Source organism: Nothobranchius furzeri, chromosome 12 (assembly GCF_043380555.1).
Source record: "Nothobranchius furzeri strain GRZ-AD chromosome 12, NfurGRZ-RIMD1, whole genome shotgun sequence".
Lineage (NCBI taxonomy): Eukaryota > Metazoa > Chordata > Actinopteri > Cyprinodontiformes > Nothobranchiidae > Nothobranchius > Nothobranchius furzeri.
Genome location: NC_091752.1, coordinates 9881298 through 9906189, shown reverse-complemented (window position 1 = coordinate 9906189; position 24892 = coordinate 9881298). Strand labels below are relative to the sequence as shown.

At 45.7% G+C, this 24892-nt stretch overlaps 1 protein-coding gene across 5 annotated transcripts in view; it reads right to left on the bottom strand.

Annotated features, from left to right (window-relative positions):
* Positions 1–24892, bottom strand: part of ltbp1 (latent transforming growth factor beta binding protein 1) — a 140256-nt gene that overhangs the window by 50150 nt on the left and 65214 nt on the right. For 4 of the 5 annotated variants that reach the window (XM_054749982.2, XM_054749983.2, XM_070542236.1 and 1 more), the window contains one exon: positions 13623–13790. The exons of the other annotated variant lie outside the window; for it this stretch is intronic. In XM_054749982.2, coding sequence (XP_054605957.2) covers positions 13623–13790 — 168 coding nt within the window. The remainder of the gene's footprint in view (positions 1–13622; positions 13791–24892) is intronic. 5 annotated transcript variants of the gene reach the window in all.

Sequence of the window (24892 nt, the reverse complement as noted above, 5' to 3'; positions counted from 1 at the left end):
AGTGAAGCTGCTTAGAAGATGAGTGAGTGAGTGAGTGAGTGAGTGAGTGACGGGAGCCCTTCGTGGGAAGTAGAGCCTTTGCTCACTCGTGTGTATTTGAGTTTCTAGATATGTACAGACAGCAGCATCTATGCGTATGAACTTACACCTCCCATGGGCTTTGCCAAGCTTTTAACTCATCCTGTAACAACCGTGCCTGAGTTGCATTCAGCCCCTCCTCTCCAGTCACCAGACCATGGTTCTAAAAATACAACATGGCAGCGCCTGTAAACGTGTCACGGCTTCACCCTCAACAACGGTCTGGTTATTTCTGTCGATGCTTCTAGGATTGTTTGGATCGTCGCCATGGGCGACCTGCAGATACCTGTTTATGACTGCTGGAGAAAAAGGACCAAAGCAGCCTTGTAGGTGTTAGATGGATGAAACCTGAGACCACCTCGCTAGTCTACTGCTAACTTCTGTCCTCTAATGTGACACACGTCAAACTTATGGCCCGTGGGTCAAAGGTGGAGTCCCATAGCTGGGTGATTCAAACCAGATCAGGAAATCCTGTTTGATGGGATATAATGATGACGAAACACCTGAGGAGAAACGGCTCACTTTAGAAACTCTCTGTTTGGTCTCTAGAACCTACCAAAGTTATTTCACATTTCTCACTCTAGACTCTGACTTTCAGAAACAAACAGATGTGATGATGTCACCATGTCCAGGAAACTCTTAAAACAAGGAATTCAAGTAAGAATAAAGTAAAAACCACCGACTTCTACCAAGGACCCTTAACTGGTACCGCTTACTCTCTGGAGATGGTTGAAGGTTAAATTCCCAGGAGATGAGTCCAGCCTCTCTGAGACCACATTGAAGGTTCTTTAATCTTCTTTTCCCCCCATTCTGATGTTGTCTGATCTTCAGCGGGTCGTCTAGATTGTTAAATGCTGCTGTCTGATTGGCTAACTAGATATTTGTGGTAAGCAGAAGTTGAACAAGTGTACCTAATCCAGTGGCCATGATGAAAGCATCAGTCTGATTTTTATTCATGAACTCGTAAAATCTGACTCAACAGACAAGATGAATCTAAACCTCATTCCGTCCTCTTCTTGCTCATTTAGGACTTCTCACCACCCAAAGAATCTCAGAGACAACAAAGTCTGATGGGAAAAAGATCAGAGAACAAAAGCTGCTCTACTTATTTTTTATCTCCAGAGGTGCCAAAGAAAAGATAGTTTCTTCTTCTTCTACTTGTGATTCACACACAAAAGCTCAGAGTCATTAGTCACATCTGCTCACCGCCATCGAAGCCATTCCACAGGCCACGACCCTCACCGCCCATCCATCATCATGACACCTTGTTTAAAACATGGAGAAGCAGCAGCAGAAGGACGTTGTTAAAGATTCTTCATGCAGCGGAGCTACATGAGATTTCATTTTTTATATCTCATTTAGAAAAAAAGGCTGGACTTCTGCACCAGATCAAAGTTTATGATCTGACTTGACCTTTCAGTGGGAACTATTTGAGCTCAGATTAGGGTTCAGCCTCCAAAGCTGATGTTAGCTGAACTAAATTTAACAGTGAAGGATTTTAGAGAATATTCCGTTGATTTTTGAAATTAGAAAAACTATTTCTGTTACATAAACCAATATTCTCAGTGTTTAGCTATAAGTTTGAAAACTCAAAAACAGAAGCACAAAATATCAGATTATCAGGGTAAATAAGTACCTTTTACACTTGAAAGTCTACGAGTTTTAGTTGATGGCATGGACTAAAGCCGTTACTTTATTAATAATAATAATAATAATAATGCATCAAATATATATTTAGTGCTTTGTGGGACACTGAAGCGCTTTACAAACAGGGCAGAAGAGAACACAAACAGGTAAATAAACACTAGAAGCATAATATGATCAAAATATCCAAGAAGTCGGCTGTAAACTTTAATTTAGGCGAGTCGACATGGATGTTGAATTCCCCTAGGAGAAGGCCAGAAGGTGAGATGGAAGAGAGCTATGGTGATTATTAGTGATTGTGATCCAGGAAGTCTTGAGGACCAGGTGATCAAAGGATGAAATAGAGTGTAAGGAGATGGGGCGCAGGGTTAGGTCCCCATGATGAATGATGGCGATGCCCCACCCCAGCCATCTGGGCGGGGCTTGTTCATGTAGCAGTATCCTGTAGGCGTGGTCTGGTTTAGTGTGAAGTAGCCCATGGGCAGTTCGTATTTTGCCTGACGAACGTAAAAGTGGTAGAACACCATGCGCCACCATGCAGACCTTCCATCCTGCCGTGCGTGAACAGGTTTATGAACACGTTCTTTCGCCGTTCTAGCTCCAGATCTCCACGGAGCTTTTGGAGCTAAAGCCTAGCTAAAACTTCCTGTTAACCATAGAGCTTATAAAAAGTTGAACCCGCATATGCGGCCAAACACAGGCAGCAGCGGTTGGTGCGGCATCTAGTCTTCTACAACTATGGTGTGTGCAGGAGTCTAAGTCCATTCAGAAAAATTAAAAGGGACTAAACTGAAAGATTATACGTTTTTTATGTTTTGCACTTTTAATATTGCACTTTGAGTTTGCTACCCCAGCCTGCTTCCTAAGATTGTTTAATAATTTCCCATAAAAAAATGTTTTCCTCCTGTTATTGAGAATTTACTGTAGGTAAAAACTGCAGCTGGGTATGAGTGTGGACTGAACGGTGCCAACTATTGGAAAATTATTTCATAAAATACATATATATATGAGAAAAAATGAACTAGTTCGTTTTAGAACAGTGAACTTAGTTCAAAATTTGTTAAATTATACATAATTTATCTTCTGATGAAGGAGCTATTTCCTCCAAGGTTATTTAACCTTTTCCACAGTTCCCTTTGACACAGCACCAGAGTGCATGAAACAGCCTCAAGGTCATGCATTCGCTTCTCAACTTTTTACTTTCCAGCAATGAAGACAGAAGATGAAGACTCTTTTCTTTTCTTTTATCAAAATCAAAAAAGTCTATTTTCAATAAAGCCAATCAAAACAACTGTTAGTCAATAATACAATGTGACCGATCTGTGAAATCACAATGTTATGATTAATATGTTTGATAAGTAAATGACTTAATCTAGTCACTAGACACACTGACACATGTAAGGAAAACAATCACGTGACACATTGCTGTACTGATCCAATCAGAGCCTTCCTAGTCTGAAGCGTGGCAGAGTCTCTGTGGTGTCTCTAAATCTGTCAGCTTTGATTCGTCCAGAATCAAAAACATCCAGATTAATAAAACAGTTCCAACGCCAGCTTAAGTTCAGTTCTCAAGATCCCATGAAGTTCACCGCATGTGAAGTGAAGTATGGACAGGCCATCTATACTTCTCTTTTTAAGCTGAGAACCATTCAAGCTGGGACAATTCTGTTGTTTTGTTACCAACCAAGCAACGGTACCTTTCAGAATAAAAGCTGAACTCGCTGACCCAAGGAGGGTCTCTTTTTGACGCTGTGAAACACCAGCCACGTTTTTTTTTTACCTGGAGACTATCCAAAGACTGGGTTGTCGTACTGTCGACGCTGCTTCATCGGCTCCAGTAACAGAGGAGGGTCGTGGACCTGGCATCCGGATCTGTACGGAGGTCTCACTGAGGGTGTGTGGATGCGACATAAATGGCGTCTCATGTGTTTATGACTACGAGTCTCAAACTCTGATCAGTTAGAAGCAAAACATCATCTCCCACTCAGACTTTGTTTCTCCAGATGTGAGGGTTCTGAATGACACTCATTCACCACACACCATTCACCTCGCACTTCATTCAAACAGAACATCCATCATTAAGAGAGTTAGTACTGTTAAATTGTTTAAAATTATTTAGTAATAAATTTCCTTAAACGTTTGAAGGTCTCTCTCTCTTCTCTTGTCTCTCAGTTAATGCAAATTGTTATCTAAATTCCCCGCAATAAAAAGGTCCAATCTTCTGATTTAAATATCCCAGTGTCTATAGAGCTCCGGGAGTTGACGTCACTTCTCCCGGCATGCAACAGTTCAAATCGAAACGGCGCCATATTGGCATGCAGAAGCCGGCAGCTGGACTATTTGTTATTGTCAGAAAACTCAATCAAACGGGAAATATGGTAGATTCCTGTTGTGCCCCAGGATGCAGAACAGACGCGGACGACATAAGGAATGAGCCATCTACAGGATTCCCCAAGATCCGGAGCGCCGCAAACATTGGATCATTGTAATAAAACGCGCTAGTGACCGGGCTAAAATGAAGCTGTGGGACCCTGAGAGTAAAGGTTTTCTCTTATGCAGCGACAACTTCATATCAGGTACTTAAACCAACATTTCCTCAACTGTGTATAGTGTTTATTTTAAATGCTTTTATTACGATTCTTAGTGGGCTTCCTAAACTTATTTTGGCGTGGCTTTTTCTGTCTTATTACTCATAGCAGCAAGTAAACATCACGTAAAACGTTGCCTCGTGAGTTCTGCGTGCTGCCGTTTACGTGTTTTATGAAGACAGCAATTAACCGGCTAAGCTGTATTTAATTTTTAAGCAATGGTTGATCAATTGTCAGATCACACATAAAAAGCACTTTGGATTGCTATTATCTGTCTCACCGAGACTACTTACGTGTAAATCTGTTATTTGTCCGTCCATCCATCCATTTTCATCCGCGTATCCGGAGTCGGGTTGCGGGGGCAGTAGCGTGACTTCCCTCTCCCCAGCCGCTGGAGCCAGCTCCTCCGGGTAAATCCCAAGGGGTTCCCCGGTCAGGTCCGGTGTTGTGCCGGTAAGAAGTCCGCTCCGACAGCTTCTGGCGTCGGAGCGGGCAGTAGAGTCGAGAGTCCCAGACCTTCTCCCCAGCTCCTCCGGCCGGGGGAATCCCAAGGGGTTTCCCCGGCCAGGTCCGGTGTTGTGCCGGTAAGAAGTCCGCTCCGACAGCTTCTGGCGTTTTTAAAAAGTATCCCAGGGGCACGGTAAGGGTCGGAGATGTTTAGTCTATTTTAATTTCTGACTATATAAAACGATTTCTTCTGTTTTAAAGTGTGAAGTAAACTCCGACGAAGTAAAATCCAAGCGGATCCCGTTCATGTTCATGGTTACATCCGTGTTTGTTTACCTTTTTTGCATGCCAAAATGGCGTCCACTAACTGAGAGTCACGTGGGGTCCGGAGCTCTATAAGATGGAATTCATACTCAATATGAATTTTTAATGTCTTATGGTCCTTAATTAAATGTAATTAACACTTCATTACAATTATGAACTACGAAACAAACTAGTTCGTTTTACAATGTATGAACTGAACTTGGAACTAGTTCGTTTTTTAAATGAACTTACCCAACACTGTCCATGGGTTTGTGCCAGGTTTCAGTGAGAAAGAAGAAATCCAGTTTATGGTCAGATATACATTCATGCAATATTTGGCTTTTATTGTTAAGAAACTTGGTGTTGAGTAAAGCTAATTTATGCTTTTATTGTGAAGTCCATGGGGTGGAAGTTGGCGCCAGCAGGATGTTATCATGAGTCATGTGACCAGAGCTCAGATGATGTGGACGAGTGTTGTGTAGCTGCTGGATGGGGGAGCGGGACCAGAGCGTGGGGATGCAGTCGTCAGATGTCAAGTTGTAGACAACCTTGTGACAGGAGCCTCTGTGGATGTAGGGGTGACGTCGAAGAAGGCCAAGCTGTGCGATTGTGGTGATGAGATCCACTGATGGTAGTGCACGGTGGTTGAGCTGGAGGAGCTGTGAAGATGCATACCGAAAAGCCATGGTCGGCTGGATAACAGAGAATGGAGGCCAGAGAGGGGCAAGGAGGGAGGCCAACCACAACCACCACATCACAGGTAGATGCGTGGCCCGGAATGGCCTCAACAGAGCGAGGCAGCTTTGCATGGGCGTTGCACAGAAACCACACAGTGGCAAACGAAGACCAGCAAAAAGTGCAATCCGCAGATGATGTGGCACCAAAATCAGGTAGGAGAAGCAAAAAAGTAGAGCTTAACGGGCTTGACAGGCTATAGTTGGACAGAGAAGCAGCAGCCAAAGTGCACCAGTGTCCTCTTTACGCCTGATTTATGCTTCTCCGTCAGCTCCAACAGAAAGAGACACACACGCACGGATGGAGACATTTTTTCCTCATACTTCTCCGTCTCCTGGGGAGTGTTGCAAAAAAATTCACCGCCAGGACAACAGAGGGCGTAGCGCTGTTCTGTGGTATCCTGTCATGTATCCGGTCCAAGATAGTGTGTTTATATTGTGGGTTTTTGTATATAAGAGACTTTTTAACACGGACAAATTTGTCTGTCATTCTCCTCCACCTCTTCATGGGCTCGCCACCTCTAAACCCACGTTTCCTGTCATTCCCATCCACAAATAAAATGCTTGCTACGTATCTTTTCACTCCTCCAGTCACCGGGGAATTAAACATTCATATTTTAGAGTTTTTTCGCAAGGTATTCTTCAAGCTTCTCCGTGTTGGCTGCTTGTTATCCTCGGCTCTCTTTATGTTTTTGAGGACACAATGGCGGCGGTGTAGACGACAGCGGCGTCCTGACCAATCACAAGCTTGCGTTCTCCGTCTCGACGAACGGATGAACAGAAAAGAGAGCTCGACTCCGTACGTCCTTGTGGGGCCCTCCAGCAAGCCCGCAAGGACGGACAATGGCATTGCGTGTCTCCGCACTGACGCAGAAGCATGAATCAGGCTTTAGTTTAACACATGTCCCAGATGGGTGCAGTCTTTCTGGATTCTGTATTAAATGAACACAGAGAACATGCAATGACTTTTCTCTGACTGAAGTACCACACCCCTGCAACCCTGTGTGGATAAGTGGGTAAAGAAAATGGGTGGATGAAGTACCACACCTGTCTTTCTCCTTACAGGCCTTGCCCAACACCTCCCATACCTCCCTATTTTACCACCTTTAAACTATTTGATTAGCCTGCACTGAAACAAATGAGCTGGAAGCTAAAGGCACCAGTAATAAAGGAAACTTGGCTCAGTGAGGCTCTCCTCACCTGGGAGAACATCTGCTCCAGCGGCTGGAGACTCTCCACTCTAGTCCCTCTCCTCGGACTCCAGCAGGCCAAATGGGACACAGTGGCTTAAATCATTCCTGTTGCCATCAAGGCATTCCCTGAATACCTTATGACTATCCTCCTGAGTCAAATAAAGATGGAGAAAAAACGGGTCAGTGTCTATCTTTTCTGTTTCTAGCGGCTGAAAGCCTGATAATCCCACCATCAGAGCGTTTCTTTTACATGTTATAATTCATCCCAGCAGCTGTCAGGTCCAAAGCTGTGAGCGGGTATAAACACATCCACCTGCACTCTTATGTTGCGCCATGACTCAGCACTTCTCATCAGTAAACTATGATAACAGAACAAGAGTGATTCATTCTGTTCCAGCACTCTGAGCTGAGTTTGGACTGGAAATCAACTATTCTGTAGTTGGGGCCTGCACACTGCTGCAGGGAGGAGAAATCCAGCAGCAGCAGGGGAAGAGAGGGCTTACGGCGGGCAAGTCTGGACCGGCGTGAGACACCAGCTTTGTTTCTGCACGTCTGCATCGCCTTGAAGGTTAAAATTACAACAGCAGGATCTATTTAGCAGGGCAGTGTGACCGAAACACCACTACAACTATGCTGTAATCACACAGAAGAGGAAAAATCCCCACGACTACAAAGAAACGACCAAAAGATCCTAGTTGAGTTCTTTATTCAAGAATGACCAAATGTCATCTTTAGCATCAGGATTACTGTGACAGGTAGAACACAACCTACCATAGCCCGGTTATCTTTAGGGCTTAACAGACAGGCACTTTCATGACTGTGACGTGATGACCTCTAACGAAACAAAGACAAACTCGACTGCTAAAAGTCAGCCCTTTTCAAGGTGGGTGCTACAGCTAACTGGCATTAGCGAATACCGAAGTACCTCAGTATCAATACAGGTATGGAGCTGAGGTTTGGTGACGTAGCGACAAGCAGATGCTGCACAGAGGAGTGTTTGATGAATCCTCTCTCTGATCGTACGGAAAACAAAAAGATGCCGTTACTGGGTGGCTGTTGCTGGCTTAGGTCGTTTTTAAAACCTTGCTGCGTTTTCCCCGCCGGTGGAGGATAAAAAACGCTGGCGCTGCAGCATTAGCTCACACAGACACGGCGCCCTGTGGACACACGGATTATAAACAAAGACTACGTCCCTCTTTAGCTTTTTTAAAAGGACAAAAACTGACAAGCTAACAGCCAGCTGAGAAAGACATCTGTTTCAATGTGACCTTTTGTTTATGTTTATTCATTTGGCAGATGCTTTTATCCAAAGCGACTCACAACTGTTAACCTATAGGGCGTGTTGTGATCGGTGTGGGAAACCAGAGCACCCGAAGGAAACCCACACATGCATGGGGAGAACATGCAACTCCACACAGAAAGACCACAGCCGGGTTTCAAACCTGCAACCTTCTTGCTGCGAGGCAACAGTGCTAACAACTGCGCCACCATGCAGACCTTCCTTCCAACCATTCAGCTGCATCCATCATTAGAGAGTTAGTCCTGGTGATTGTTTCAAATAATTATAAAATAAATATTCTTAAACGTCCCATCTCTCTTTTCATGTCTCTAACTCAATACAAGGTGTTTGAATAAAATTCCCTGTGGTAAAAACAACCTCTTCTGATTCTAAGTGCCCGGTCCAAAGATTAATCTCTGGACCTATATTCCGCTACACCTGGAAGGGGCGTCGAATTCTGGACTGGATGAGGCGTCGACCCTTGGACTGGATGAAGCGTCGACTTCAGAGCACGAGGAGGCGTCGACCATACGACTGGAGGGGGCGTTGACCTCCATCGACTTCTGGTCCGGAGGCGTCGACTTCTGGTCCACAGACTTCTGAACAGTCGACCACTGGACCGTCGACTTCTGGTCCGGGGGCGTCGACCTCTGGTCCACAGACTTCTGAAGCGTCTGCTTCTGGACCAGAACCGTAACCATCTGCTTCAGGGCCAGAACCATCTGCTTCTGGGCCCGAACCTTCTGCTTCCGGGCCAGGACCGCCTGCTTCTGGGTCGGAGGCAGAGCTGCTGCGGGAAGGGCTGCCTGGACAGGCTGGACCAGATGTGGTGCGACCGCCGGGACCACCGCTGGAGCAGGCTGCGACAGAACAGGTGGTGCTGGGAGCTGTGAGAGCAGGGAGGACAGACCGTCCAGCTGAATCTCTTTGAGGCTGAGCGTCCGATGGAGCTGGGCCAGCTCAGCCTGGAGACCGGCAAGCTCCGCTGGGTGAACCCCGGGCTCGCTCCTCTGGCCCTGAGATGAGGAGGATAGAGCATCCAGGCGGGATTCCTGGAAGTTGATGAGCTGGCAGAACCGGGCAAGCTCCACCTGGAGACTGACGAGCTCAGTCAGCTGGGCTGCGGCCAACGCTCCTCCCTCTGCAGATGACGGAGACACCGTTTGGGTCGGAGACGGAACTGCTGGTCTGGCCGGGGGCGTGTCCAAACTGCTGCGCAGAGCAGGGGCAGCGGCGGGCACACAGCTCCGTCCCGGAACACAGGACTGCGGGGGAGCCCGGCGTCTCTCCCCACGCCGTGGACCAACTCCGGGGGAGCACACAGCCAGACGGGTGCCCACGTAACTGGAGTGATCCGAACGCGTCTCTCGATCCGGTCTCTCATCAGGCGCTGGGAGGGTGGAGAGGATGGCCGAGGGTGCAAGCCGGCGCCGTCGTCCGCGGCGAGGTGTAGCTGGAGCTGGAGAATCCGGGTGGTGGCTCGGGGCAAGCCACTGGAGCAGGTACTCCCACGGGAGAATCTCCCCGCTTGATCCTTCAACTGGTTGCCTCATTCTGTCAGGACGTGCCGGTGAGTGGAGCGGAGGTGAGGATCCAAATGCAGGGGAGAAGGCAGGCAGGCAGGCAGACAGGAACGTTTAAGAGGGATTTTATTCACAGACACACGGGACGTGCAAACAATGAGGCAACAAGAGACAAAGAACTGGATGGGTTTAAATACAGGAGGGCTGGGTGCTTGGGTGATTGGGAAACGAGAGGCAGGTGGGAGCAATCAAAAGGGACACAGGCTGAACCAAATGGGGAGACAGGACAGGGTGTGACACTAACAACCTAGGCTTTGAACCCAAACACTCACCCCTCCCGTCAGATATCTTCCCTGGGTCCATGTTCACTGGAACCAGAAACACTGGAGGAAAACCAGAGTACCCGGAGGAAGCCCAGGCATGCATGGGGAAAACATGCCACTCCCCACAGAAAGGCCACAGCCGGGATTCAAACCTGCAATCGTCTTGCTGCAAGGCAACAATGCTAACAAATGCGCCACCATGCAGCCCATTTTAACGTTAAATGTTTGACCCCGAATGCTTGCAGTAGCTCGGGCTAGTGTTGTTCTGCGGTTAGCATTACTGCTGCCCGTTTCCTTACGGGCATTAAGCACTCTGAGCACATCGCCCCTGTTCTGTCCTCCCTGCACTGGTTGCCTGTTCCTTTTAGGATTGATTTTAAGATTTTATTGTTAGTTTTTAAATGTTTAAACGGCCAGGCACCTCCTTACCTAACATAGATTCGGAACAAGCACGTTCCTTCGAGACGTTTGAGGTCTGAGCACCAGCTCCTTTTAGAGGTCCCTAGGACTCGTCTTGTGACCCAAGGGGACAGGGCGTTTTCTGCTGCGGGTCCCAGACTATGGAACAATCTTACTCTGCCTATGGCTGAGTCTCTGATTAAGCAATATCACACTCGAGGTCGTGCATCATTGCTGAATATCAGCACTGGTGTGATTCGGCCGTAGATAATCACACCAGTGCTGATATTCAGCAACAACGCACAACCTCGAGTGCAATATTGCTTTTATACAACAGTTCTACCTGCTCATTTTATTTTTAGAACAACAATAAGCAACAACAGATTATGATTTGTTCATTTATTCAATCATTTATCAGGCTCCGCCAACACAAATAGTCCCAACACTAAACGGAGACTAAGACAAGGCTGTTGCTAGGCAACACAAACATTTTCTGCAAAGCTCCATAATAACGGTTAGAACGCCTGTGCACAGCGGAGTGATACTGTTTGTAAACAGTCCCTGTGCTGTTATATTCCAATATAAGCACTCTTGGAAAGTCTCTTGACCAATCAAATCACTCGGTCGCAACCAACTGTTGTACAAGTGAATTTAAGTGTCTTTTAAAATATCACCTTTTAAACTTCCGTGTTTCCCCTACATAGGCTCCGGTGTGGCGGACAATGGACGGCAGCGAAATGACCCGCGAGCAACGGACCCCCCCCCGGCTCAGGCTCTTTGGCGCATTTGACATGCTAAGCTGCTTTTAATCAACAAAAAGGTAAATGTGGGGTTTGAATCCTCAAACAGCTTGTAGAAAACAGTGTTGAAACACACAAGACTCGTACTGCTACAGCTTTAGTGTTCCTGACACCAGTTCAGCATCATTTCTGATTTCATCTGTTAATGTAAAAGTTCATCTTGAGTCTGAATTCACTCAGCAGCTATGAAGCCTTCCAGGTTTTACCACTAATTCATTCCAGAAGAGAGCAGAACTCGACCGACCCGGGTCACCCACAGCTACCAGCTGGTGTTAGTCCAGTTGCACTAATTCGTTCTTCTGAGTCAGACAGGAATTCCTGTCCTGCTCTTCCCATGTTCCTGCATGTGTCGGAGGCAGAGGAACTCATCCACTCCTTGTAGGGACTAGAGCAGGTTGAGACACAGAGTCTGAGCGAAGTTCATCCAACATCAAACAATGCCCAGATTATGTTCTCCACCTCGGAAACGGTGCTTCTGGACCTCTGAGGATCACAATAGCTGCTTCAGATCGTAGCAGATGATGTCTTTGCCTGTGTGTGTTTATCTGTGGTGTCAGATCTACTGAACCATGAAACAGATTTCAATGAAACTCTCAGAAAGATATATTTAGATGTCCAGCTGCAGCTGATGAAGTTTTGACGTAAACCCAATTCGAGATGGCTGCCGTCACCTGTTAACCTTAGAAAAGAGAAATGGCTTTGTCTCCGTCAGATTCTGAGCTGAAGTCTAGTGTTGGTGGACAAAGATGCCCATTTCTCAGTAAATCTCTCTACATCAAAGCCAGTTTGTAATATTTAATCCTTCAGCCATTATTCATGTGTTCATCTAGAATTTGCACATTTAGGTTTTATTCCTGAGTTTCAGAAATAATGTTTCATTTGGAACATTTGAAGAACCTGGATGATCAGAAGGATGTGTGAGTCAGTGAGGAATCACCAGGTTCTGTCCGTGTGTCCTGAACCAGATCAGCTGCGCTTCTATTGGCTGTTTTACCATTTATTCTTCTATGTTTTCATTTAGCAACAGGAACCAAAGACGCTCAGAGCTTTAACCAGGTCCTGATTCATGACGACTTCAGGTGTGAAAGGTTGTGTGCTGCTGCTGAGAGACTAGTGACCTGCCCAGGGTACACATCGTCTCTCACGTCCAGGGTTTTCCCACTAAAGTGTTCCAGTTCTGGCCTTAACTGGTACTTCAACCAGTTATTAACTGGTTCTATAAAGAAGCTGTTGGGACCAGTTTCCCACACAGCTAGAGCCCAGCTCAGTGTTCATGTCTCCACACCACATCAAACGTCTCTTCCAGTGAATGCTTGATCTGTGTTTCTGTATAGGATCACAGTCTAGGGAGACAGCTTGACTACACAGATCACATGACTTCCCTCAATCCTGCAGGCATCTGAATATCACCAGTGTGTTTTAATCACCCTTGTGCTTGTGAGGCTTCTGACCACTCTCCTGCATGTAAAGTGGATTATTTTACTATAACACTGATTATTACAACCTTAAGCCAGCCACGGTAAAACTGAGTTCATGCTTTTAACTTGATGCAATTAGCTTTGTTTGTTTTTATGATGAATTTGCATATATTGGTGAATATTAAGCTCGTTTTTGGAACAATTTGCTGTTACTGTCTGTTGGAGTGACGCATAAGAACGGTGATGTGGTGCTCCCTGGTGGTGATATGTGAATAGTGCACCTGAAATCAGCCCTGTTGTCCCAACCACAAATATCAGACTTAATTATTAGAATTATGAGCGACGAGGCTATTTTTAACACATTCATCATGTCAGCACTTTTCTAATCCATGTTTCTCCTGAAAAATGTCTGTTTTTGACTAGAAATATGATGAAATAATGATTAATATTGACGTTTTTGACACATTTTATTTAAACACATTAGAAACTAATGTTTAGGGACAATTTTTACATATTTTTTTCTGCCTGCTTGAATTCTGCCGTTGGTTTAAAAAACAGGAATGTGACTCAAAATTACAAATTTTAAAAGATTTATTATTATTTTCAAATAAACCTACATTTTTACATTAATCTGCCCATAAACCATGATTTTGTAAGGAAACAAATGGATAAGAAACATTTTAATAGTTTATTATAAAACCTCGTTATTCATGTGCACCTGACCTTCTAGTCATTTAACTACACACAAAAAGTTGCCTTGTGTGTGTGTGTGTGTGTGTGTGTGTGTGTGTGTGTGTGAGTGTGTGTGTGAGTGTGTGTGTGTGTGTGTGTGTGTGTGCGTGTGTGAGTGTGAGCGTGTGTGTGTGTGCATATTTAAAGTCTTGATTCCTTACCTACTCTGAAGTTGGGGGCTGTCAGCGTGTCGGTGGTGCGGCCGTTCTCACTGATGATGGTGGTGGTGTTTCCCTTCTCACAGCTGTTGTGACATCTGCTTCCTATGCAGGTCACTTTACAGATGGTGGGTGTGAAGACCACCTTGATCCTTCCTGTATGGTTTCCAACTATAGCCGAATACATGGCGCACACCAGAGAGAGGGAGAGCAGGAGAGGTTTGGTTATTCTTAGATCCATTAGGAGCTAAATGCCTTCAGGTTGAAGCGTGCCTCGCTGAAGTGTTCAGACACAAGTCAAAACATTAAAAAAGCTAAAGTGTAATTTTGTATCCTTGAAATCTTAGGGATGAGGATCCTCTTTCAAACAACTCGTTTGGTTCTCTTTCTTCCCTCCCTCTCCTCCCCTAAACCTGATGGCGCCGGGGAAATGTGAGTGCGAAGAAAGAAGAAAAAGAACGTGGGAGAGGTTAGCAAACAAAACGCCGGGATTTTGTCCAAGTCTTCATCAGATGTCTCTGAGAGGTGGATATCAAGCTTGACTTCACAACACACAAGCAGGATACTTCAGCTCCTGCGCCCACTCTGGCCGCTCCTTAGATCTCTGCCCTCTGAAGTCTTCGCTAGAAGTTCCTCTCACTTTCCTCAGAGCGTTTACACCTCACAAGCAGACAAAATCCTCCAGGAATGCTTCTCCAAAAGACCTGAAAGCTTATGGAAGGACTGAGATGTTTTCCCCGTCTGAAGCTCTTCTTCCCTACCCTCAGGAGGGCCAACCCTCAGTACGAACTGTCAGGAAACGAGGAAGAGTGAGGAGCAAACGCTGACAAAGATCCTCCGAGCGTGTCACACACATAACCTTTCACCACTATCCAGCAGGATTCCCTTTTATTTCACTTAACTCTGCAGCGTTTAAAGTCTGCTACCTACTTGCCCACTCTTGGCATCCCTGTGTTGGGTCCAAGCCCCAGTCTCCAGTGCTGTCTGTGGCTGTCAGCTGTTCTCCCAGACTAGTGGAGCCGAGCCAAGCAGTCAGAGAAATCATTTCTGAACCTCAGCGGCAGCAAAAACCGCTGAATAAAACGCCCCCGAGCTACCTAAACTCTCACTAATAAGCACAGAGATTTACCATTAAAGAGGGACCTAATGTGTTGTAGTGGTTCCAGCAGGATGCCAATGGAAACTGGTTTTTAAATTACTACCAGGATCATAAATGGGTGTCCCAGAATTTGAAGTCTAAACATAGTTTTCTCAGTTCCCCTTTGGTGGGAGGGTTATTCCCCAAAACAAATAAACAATGAAAGGAGAGGGCTTAAAATGAGGGCGTGCTTTTTTATGCAGGAACAACAAATAAGCTCTAAATGAAACTAAGGTCCAGAATGTACACTGGAATGTGACGAATAAAGCTCGATTATCATTATTACTATCATTCACACGCCCCTCAGCGTTCTGGCCCTGCAGAAATAAACAAACCAGAATGTTCTCTCTGGTCCACCGCAGACGTGAGGGAACATTTTTACCCACCCGCTTTTGTTTAACGATGGCAGTTTTAAATATTTTCTACATTATGATTCTAGCTCATAGTGGCTGCATCCATGACGTCCATACCAACCAAACAAAAGAAAGTCAGACATGAAGGTTTAAAAAGAACTTTGTTCGTCTGACATAAGCTGGTATCAGCAGCTCAGAGCTGTAACAGAACCAGAAATCAGTCCTGAGAACCAGAATGGGTCTTCTACATCTGATGTGACCTGGTCAGCTGCTTCTGGGTCAGTCCTGAGAACTGGAGGTGAGTTAAATGATTTACCTGGTTTACCTTTACCAGGTAGACCTCTACGGTTTACCTTTGGTGAGACACTTCGCTCTCCCTGCCTTCTGCTGGTGATCAGAGGGAGCGGTGGTTCCGGTTTTGGCAGCCTCGTCTCTGCCATTGAGCCCCAGGGCAGCTGTGGCTACAGTGTAGCTTATCATCACAAGTGTGAATGTGTGTGTGTGTGTGTGTACCATGGGTGAATGGCCATTTGTGTTGTAAAGCAACTTGGGGGGTTGTAGAGCCTTGAAGGTGCTATATCAAATACAGGCCATTTACGACCGGGTCTGTAACCGGGCTTTGTTCCTAACCAGCGAGGCTCGACTCGGCTTGTCAAGCCATTCCTGTTAGAACGGGTTTGTGATTGGCGCCTCAGACCAGCCAGAAAACACGACTTAAGAGACCGTCGGCCATCAATTGGCAAAGGGGTGGGGTCACAGATTGGCTAGGGGGCGGAGTCACTGGTTGCTTGTGAGTTTTCCACCTCACTGCCCACAGCCATGTTGTTGTTGTGTTTTTGTGTCACATACAGATCACCTGGACATCTGCCTACTGATTCCCTCTTTTATCAGATGTAGGGCTGGAAGCTAATGATGCTCTGCAACATTAACAGAGATCTCAATTCTCATGCAATGATAGCGCACGTGAACTTTGTCATGCTGAAAAATAAAATCCATAATAGTACTGAACTGTCTGCTAGGGATCCATTCACCATTACGTCCAATCAAAGTCCTGAGGTGTGGAGTGGCTTCTTCTTCTTCACAGCTCTTTGGTTCGTGCATGCTGGAGTTAGAGGCTCCTCCCACTTTCACTTTCAAAAACGAACAATGAAATAGACAGGTGACTCAGACCTGGACGCAAAAAATATGATCGGAATATCAATGCAATACTCGGTATGTGTTCAATACCTGCGCTATACCGGATTTACATAGGGAGCCCACGTCTCCTCCCCTTCCGGTCGGCTTACGGGTCCCTGAACTGAGCTAAAAACGCTACTGCCTAACCCGCCTTACGCTTGTTGGTGCTGCAAGTGAATTTCCTCACTGTACGTTTGAAGACATAATAACAAAGAAGTAGAAAGTTCTTGAAGAAACTTTAGAGGGGTCTGCAGGCTGCACCATGTTTTTTAACTGAAAATGGCAGCAGAAGCTTGGAGTCTAAAGCCGGGATCATATGTGTGATTTGTGGCCGTCTTAGCCAGATCCATCGTCTGGAGCACAATTGTGTAAAAAACGGTGAACGTGAGGGTGATTTGCATATCTGTGGTCTTGTGTGTCTGCCTGGCTCTGTGACAGCTTTTTGACCAAAGACAGCCTCTGATCATCTACTCCTGTCTGCAACCGACCAATGAAAACACACCTTTGGGACGCAGCAGCAACAAGACTCCGCGTCTCTGAGCTTCGGTTTCAATTTGTTTAAAATGCGGATTATAAACTACACACCAGTTTCATTTCTGCTAATAGCCCAAGTTAAACCGGAGTGATACTAAACTACCTTTTTTGACCATCAGCTGAATTGTGGAAACCGTGATTCTGTGATCTGTGAGAGCTGAGAGGAGATGAGCTAACAAACAAAAATAAAACACAAAAACACTTGATCCCTTTGCTGTTGGTGGAAATCTCACATGTTCTACCGATAAGCATGGTTCAGTAGTGTTTTGCTGCAGAGGGACAGAGAAAGCTGTGGAGTAAGTAGTGAGACAGATCATGGAGATCTCTGTGACAGATTGTTACTTCTCTGTAGTTTAGTGGGTTTTTATGTGAGAAGGATGAATGTCCAGCAGACAGATCAGCTGTTTAGCCGAAAGACGGGAAAAGGAGGCCTGCAGCCGGAGTCTGACGCCAAAGAGAGGGCTTAGTGGCGTATGCTTTCGGGAGGTGCGCTCATGACGCAGTGTGTCCTGCTGGAGCGAGACGGCGTACAGGTTGCCACCTTTCTGCAGTTCTCACAGTGTGACATAAACAATCCTGTATGATGGCTGAAAATCGCAGTGGGATCCAGGCTTTAGCCAATCAGAGATTTCCTGCCTTTTAGGGTGCAGTAAGATGATGTTACAGCAGCCAGCTGCATCCATATGGATGAGAAAGGAGTGTGAGCAGCAGGAAACAGAAATCCTCAGTCTCACAGTGCAAAAACGATCGGTCAGATGAAAATGATTTAGGAACACGAGGGAACCGAGGGGGCAGCCGAGTAAAGCTTTATGTGTTAAAGTTGTTTTATGTCAGAGTTGTGACGATTTTCAAAAGTGAGTGTTAAACTGTTGAAGAGAATAGAAGTGACCTTGCTAATAAGTCGATGGAACATCGTTTGGGTGTTTGGTGTAATCTGGGCAACACCAAAGGTCACAGCAAACTAAAGGTCACACTTGCTGGAAAAGGACAAAAATCATGGAGTTTTCACCACTAGCTTAGCCACCATTTTAGAAGTGCCCTATGTATTTCAGGGGCAACCCCTAATATGCCCTTCCTACTGTATATGTCCAGGCTGTATTAGCCTCTGCTTGCATATTTATTATATTTTAATGGATGCATGTCGAGGGGAGGCGTCTGGTATTCCCATTAATGACAAGTTCCACGTCGACTGGAATATACAAAGGAAATCAGTTTGGACTGGCATGTTTGGACGTTTCACACATCTGGGTTTATTTGTGCATGCACCATCGTTTAATAGGAAATCCATTCAAGGTCTATCAAGACCTGCAAAAAGTGATCATAGAAGTCAAAAAACACCAGAAGAATGGTGCCGATTACCCACAAACCAGTGTGCTATGAGGGGAGTCTTTAGGCATAGCATCATCCACCTGCTAACACAGCAATGAAGTTGTTATTGGCGTTTAAACCGGCAGACACTTTCTGTTAGGCATTGATGAGTGCCTTTGGGATGAACGGCTTTACACGGAAAAGATTCAGCAGCGTGTTGGTTTGCTGACAGCTGTTCCAACAGCTCCTTGTTCAACATGAAGCTAAGATGTCAGAATTACTTTGACACGCCCTGAGTGGGTCTCTGATCCACAGTAATGACAAGCACCACACACACACACACACACACACACACACACACACACACACACACACACTGATTATGGAGCATATGGAAAGGAAGTCAGGAGAGCATCTCAGACAAAACACAGACATCAATCAACTGGAGGGAAGATGGATGAGGGATGATGATCCATGCCGGCTGCAAAGAGAGCGAAGAGAGGAATGACCGTGGAAGTAAAGAGATCAGAAGGGAATTTCTCCTCTCTGTGGTTAGGTATATTACCTTCTGAGGTCACCAGAAGAAAACTCTAAACTTCTCAGTGAACAGGGGCAGCATCGAAGGTCAGGGTTTCAGTAGGAACCCACCTTTAGCCCCATGCTGACATGATCAATGAGTGGATGAGTGAGTGGGTGGGTGAACGGAAACCCATCCTCTTCCAATTCTAAATCTCTACATATCAGAACATAATACAAATTATGTGATTTTAGCCAGGTTCTGAATGATTCCTGACCCGTAAAACCCCAGAAGGATGGTGATCTTTGTGCTTCCTTTGCCCGGATGAACAGCAAAAGTAGAAACGAGTCAGCACAATATAAACAGACTAGACTACTATTCTCCCTGATCCACAAACATTTTTCTGAGTCTTGTAGGATCTAAATCCGATTTGTCCCGCTGGTTCTCACTCATGTTTGCTCCTCCTCGTGTCACCATCAGAACTAAACACCGACTGATGCTTCCTGGAGGCTGGAGCTCCAACAAGGAAAGATGGTTTTATTTTCAATGTCCATAATCATGTTTTCCACTCTCCTGCAACGCTTGAAGAAAGAAGAGAAAATGTTTCATATGTGGCCAGTCCTTCTCTTTGGGCGTGTCCCTTCACGAGTGTAATAAAAATGAACTTGTCATCTGTTGTATAATTGCTTTATATAAGTTATTGATCACTACTGTTTGTCAATCACACTTATCATGAGGATGTAATCAAGGGTAATCATGGTAGAGGTGTGCAGCTTTGCACGCACATCAGGGAATGTATAAGGAGCAGAGCAGGGCTCAGGGGGGTTAGAGCTGCTTGAAGGATTCTACCTGACGAGGTTCATGGATTACATGTGTTCAGTTCGTCACCTATCATGGATTACGTTTTCTAACTGGGGTGTTCAGCTCTCCACCCATAAGCAACGGTAAGAGAAATGTTTCGTTCATGATTGATAACTTGTATGAATGCCGGTTGAATAAAGCCTTGTTGTTCATCTGATATTCAAGTTGTGTTTCATTGTTTCTGGCGTCGACTTGACAACGATCCTGATTAAATAAATATAAAGTGTAAAAAGAGACTTTGAGTCTTTTAAGGTAATTAAAATAAAATAAAACATTTTATTTTAGAACATTTTTGGCGTCACGAACAGGATCAGTCAAGCTATTCCAGCAACAATGAAGTGTTTTTGGAGAAGCAAAAAGGAGCCGAGTGCTTCTGGGGAGGGAACGCCGATTCCCGTGCCGATTCCCGGCTGGGAAACGGAGGAGTTCCGAACCATTGGTGATATGTTAAGGCAGCGCGGTGGACGCCCTGGGCCGTGGGGAGAGTTAAATGGAGTGGTCAGCCCCGCCGTGGTGCTGGACCGTTTGACGCGGATAGAAGTTAAAGAAAAAGCGCCGCTGGCAGGAGTGAGAGATATGATGTGGCTTTTTGCAGAAGCATGGAAAAAACAGGAGTTAGAATTGAGCAGTTGTAGAGAGCGAGCGGCGCAGGAGAAAATCCATGCTGAAGAAGTTGAAAAATCATGCTCAGAGTTTGAGCAGAGAGTGTGTGTGATGGGGAAAGAGCTAAAGCATGCTCAGAATGTTTTGGATAAAACGCTGACTTTTGTGTCTCGAGCGCAAAGGAAGGAAAAGAAGCGACCTCGTAGAACAGGTCCTGCTCAGATCCGGGCGTTTGTAAAGAATGTTGGTGAAGATTGGAACCCGGAGAAATGGAACGGGGATCTTTGGGGGGATGATGAGGAGGAGGAGTGGGTGATTAAACCTGACCCACCACCTCAGCCCTTGTATCCATCATTACAGGGGATAAAGATGTCAGAACAAAGACCTATTACTAGGCGTCGGCGAGAACAGCAAATTATTCCACCAATACTGGTAGATATGGTGGATGATCAGGGACGGCCGGAACTCGATGAGGCGGGTAATATAAGAAGGATGTTACAACAGCAGCCACAACCCGCCCCTAGGCTGCTAACAACGCTAGAGGATTATTCACAAGATGAGTTAAATCACATGAATGGGAAGCTGAAACAGCGCCCAGGCGAACCAACTGACTCCTGGCTTAATCGCCTTATGGAGGATGGCGCGTGTGATATAGCCATAGATGCCGGTGATGTCATGAGATTTTCAGGATTAAGTACTGATGCACAGATAAATGCTGAATACCGGGCTACAGTCCGGGCATTGCCAGCTGATGAAGATTTCAATGTGGGGGATGCATATGCTCTGGCATGTCATGTAATCTATCCTACCACGGCGGACTGGTCTGAGATTAAAGGGCAATGGCAGACAGTGAGAGATGCCATTCAGCGGCTCACCAGACTCACTATTAGAGAGCAAGTGGCTCGAAACGGGGGAGCTGGAGTGGTGGACTGTAACATCTCTAAGGCAACTAGAGATCACCTCATCAGACATGCCCCACCACATTATAAACCCATGGTGACCAGCTTGTTGTTCGGCGCGGCAGACCAGACTTTTGCCGCGATAAAAGATCGTCTTGGCGAACTCACCACGCTGGGTGATTGGTCTGAGACGAGGAGAGAGGGAGCTAGAACTGAAAATAAACCCAGGATTGATCCACATTCAAGGGGTCGTAAAGGGGGGGCAATGGGCCCCTCTAGAACAGATCTGTGGAGGGCACTGCGACAAGCGGGAGTGCCGTTTGAGGAGATTGATGGATTGCCCACTAATGCATTGATGGAGAAATGCAGCCAAATGGGACTGAAGGTCCATTGTCAGTTCAGACATTGTCCTGAAAAGGACGACAGGATGTCTGTGTCAGAATTGGTTGGAATGTTGCAGAATGTGATCAGGGAGGTGGCGTCGAAGCCTGCTGAACCTTCCGCCCCTCCCAAGGAATCTTCAGAGGAGGAGAGTTCAGATGAGTGTTATCAGGTGGCGGCAGTGAAGCGTAGAAAGGAAAAACAGCACCGAAGGGAACATGATGATGAATAGGATGAAGGTCAAGCTCGGGTTGTTGCCAGTGCCTCAGGATGGTCAATAAATGATATCAGACCACATGTGGAATTACAGATTTATTGGAAAAAATCAGTACAGACAGTAATGGCATTGGTTGACACTGGGGCGGAGGCCTCGGTAATTCATGGCAATCCTGATAAAATAAAGGGAAACATTGTACCTTTGACTGGACTTGGGGGGCAGATGTTAGTAGGAAAGGGAGTAACTTTGCCCTTAAAAATAGGAAATCAACCTATTAGAAATTACAGTGTAGTAGTGGCTCCTGCAAGGGAATGGATTATTGGAATGGATATATTGGCCGGAATGACTCTTCATCTGAAACATGGTCGATTTTGTTTTGGTATAAACAGAATCCACACCATTTTGGTAGGCAAGGTCAAAATGACACCTTTTCCCATTCCTGAAGCAACACAGGTGGTATCACAAAAACAATACCGGTTGCCTGGGGGTCAGAAAGAAATTACGGACACTATTAAAGAATATCTGGAGGCAGGAGTTTTGAAAACATGCACCACACGGTGGAATAATCCCTTATGGCCAGTGAAGAAATCAGATGGTTCATGGAGAATGACTGTGGATTATAGAGCGCTGAATAAACATACTCCTCCTTTAACGTCTGCGGTTCCGGATGTTATCACGATTGTGGAAAGGGTGCAGCATCACTCTGGTACATGGTATGCGGTGATAGATTTGGCCAATGCTTTCTTTACCATACCTATCCCTGAGGACAAGATGGAACAGTTTGCCTTTACATGGGAAGGAAGACAGTACACCTTCACCAGATTACCACAAGGGTATTTGCATTCACCCACAATCTGTCATAGGATAGTGGCTGAAAATCTGTCGACTTTAAAGATCCCATCAGGCATATTGCTATCACACTACATTGATGACATCATGATTCAGGGAAACACTAAAGAAGAGGTTGAGCAATTGCTCCCACTTCTGATAACACATATGAAGAATCATGGATGGGAGATAAATCCAGCGAAAGTGCAGGGATCTGCACAGTCAGTGAAGTTCTTGGGAATTATCTGGAATAGAGGGGAAAGAGAGATAACAACTAAAGCTAAAGAGAAAATAGCACGGTTCCCAATACCACAGAATAAGACAGATGCTCAGCGGTATATTGGGTTGTTCGGGTTCTGGAGACACCACATACCTCATTTAGGACAGATCTTGCAGCCTATGTACAGATGCACTCGGAAGAAGGAGCAGTTTGAATGGGGGCCTGATCAACAACAGTCATTTGAACTAGCTAAAGAGGCAATCCAACAAGCTGTTTCTTTGGGGAAGATGTTGTCAGGACCAGTGGAGTTACAGGTTTCTGCAGTAAATGATTATGCTAACTGGAGTTTGTGGCAAAAACAAGATAGGTGCAGAAAACCTTTGGGTTTTTGGTCTAGGAAATTGCCTGATGCAGGACAGAGATATACTCCATTTGGAAAACAGTTGTTGGCATGTTATTGGGCTTTGTTGGAAACAGAAGCCCAAACTGTGGGGCATGAAGTAATGATGAGAACACATATACCCATTCTAACTTGGGTCATGAGCAATCCTACAACTCACCGCATAGGGGTAGCTCAAGAGGCTAGCATCATAAAATGGAAGTGGTATGTTTCTGAGAGAATGAAACCAGGAGAAAAAGGAGTATCAATGCTCCACGAGCAAGTGGCAGACGTTCCAGAAATGGATGAAGTGCCTTTTGAGGTAAAACCAATCCAGGATTCTCCTGTGAAACTGGGGGTAAGATGGAGCGAACTCACCCCAGAGCAGCAGGAGCGAGCCTGGTTCACTGATGGTTCCTGTCAATATGTGGCAGGAACCAGGAAATGGAAGGCTGGGGCATTTAACCCTGGTACACAACAAGTTATGGAACTCACAGGGACAGGAAAGAGTAGTCAATGGGCGGAGTTGAAAGCAGTACACATGGTAATAATGGCGGCTGGGGTGCAGGGAGTAAGTATTTATACTGACTCCTGGTCAGTAGCCCAAGGAATGTTAACTTGGATGCCAACTTGGCATGCTACACAATGGAAGATACATTCAAAAGAGGTTTGGGGAGCTGACCTATGGAAGGACATTTGGGAGAAATGCCAAAATATTCCTGTGTCAGTATTACATGTGGATGCTCATACTAATAACAATGATCCTGAATCCCTGCATAATCAGACTGTAGATAAGATAGTGAAAATTCAGGCTGTAAGACAATCAAGTCCTGGATTAGCCAAATGGGCTCACGTTACTGCTGGACATTGGGGTGTGCAGGGAACATTGAAATGGGCGAGGGACAGAGGAATAGATCTCATCATTGATGATATTAAAACTGCCATAGAAGATTGTGAACCTTGTCAACATCAGAAAAAGAGAATCCCTCGACATATACAGGTAAAGAACCGTTGGTACTGGAAAAAGGAGACAAGATAGCTCAGTTAGTAATCAAACGGTGTGTAATGTCCAAAGTTGAAGAGATTACTAAACCTACCACTATCACTCAGAGGGGTGAAACTGGGTTTGGATCATCAGACTTTACTGCGGGGGCAAAAGTGTGGGTGGAGCAGCTCAATGGTCCTCCCAGAGCTGGAGAGATTATTGCACAGGGAAAAGATGCTGTGGTAAGTGTATTGTTCCCCGGAGAGGAAAAATGGATTAATATTCCGATAAACAAATGTTACAGGAGAGAAAATTAATGCTTGTCATTCTATCTGCAGTTTTGTATGTATCCCATAGGCGGGTGTCTGAGTGACGGTGGTTGACTGGGTCCCCTTCCCCTACAAAAGGATTGAACCCTTGTCGAGGCGATGGATGGGCTCCGCGGACTTGGTGGTGTCGGATGTTTGGTCATCGTCCTCCATGTCCTCGCTGTCATCGCACTGAGGGCACATTTCTGTTGGGGGCTCACGGAAGGACAAGTGTTGGAAGAAGGGGTCATGGGCCATCTGGAATTGGTTAGCAGTATGTCCAACCGCACTCAAGGCACATTCACATGCAGAGCAAATGACGCTTGCTACTTGGGAAACCTAACATCTACCGGTAAGATGTACCGGTGCAGAGGATGTCTTAAATTCCGAGGAAGGGTGATCAGCCCGGGGGTGTTGGTTCAAGGATCAACAGTAACCTTTAATTCTGCAGCGCGCATCTGTGCATACCATCAGGGGAATGGTACTTGCATACAAAATGGCACAAATTGGAGTATGAAGGTTGATCACGATTTCCGGATCAGGAATGGAACTGTAATCACAGGAGG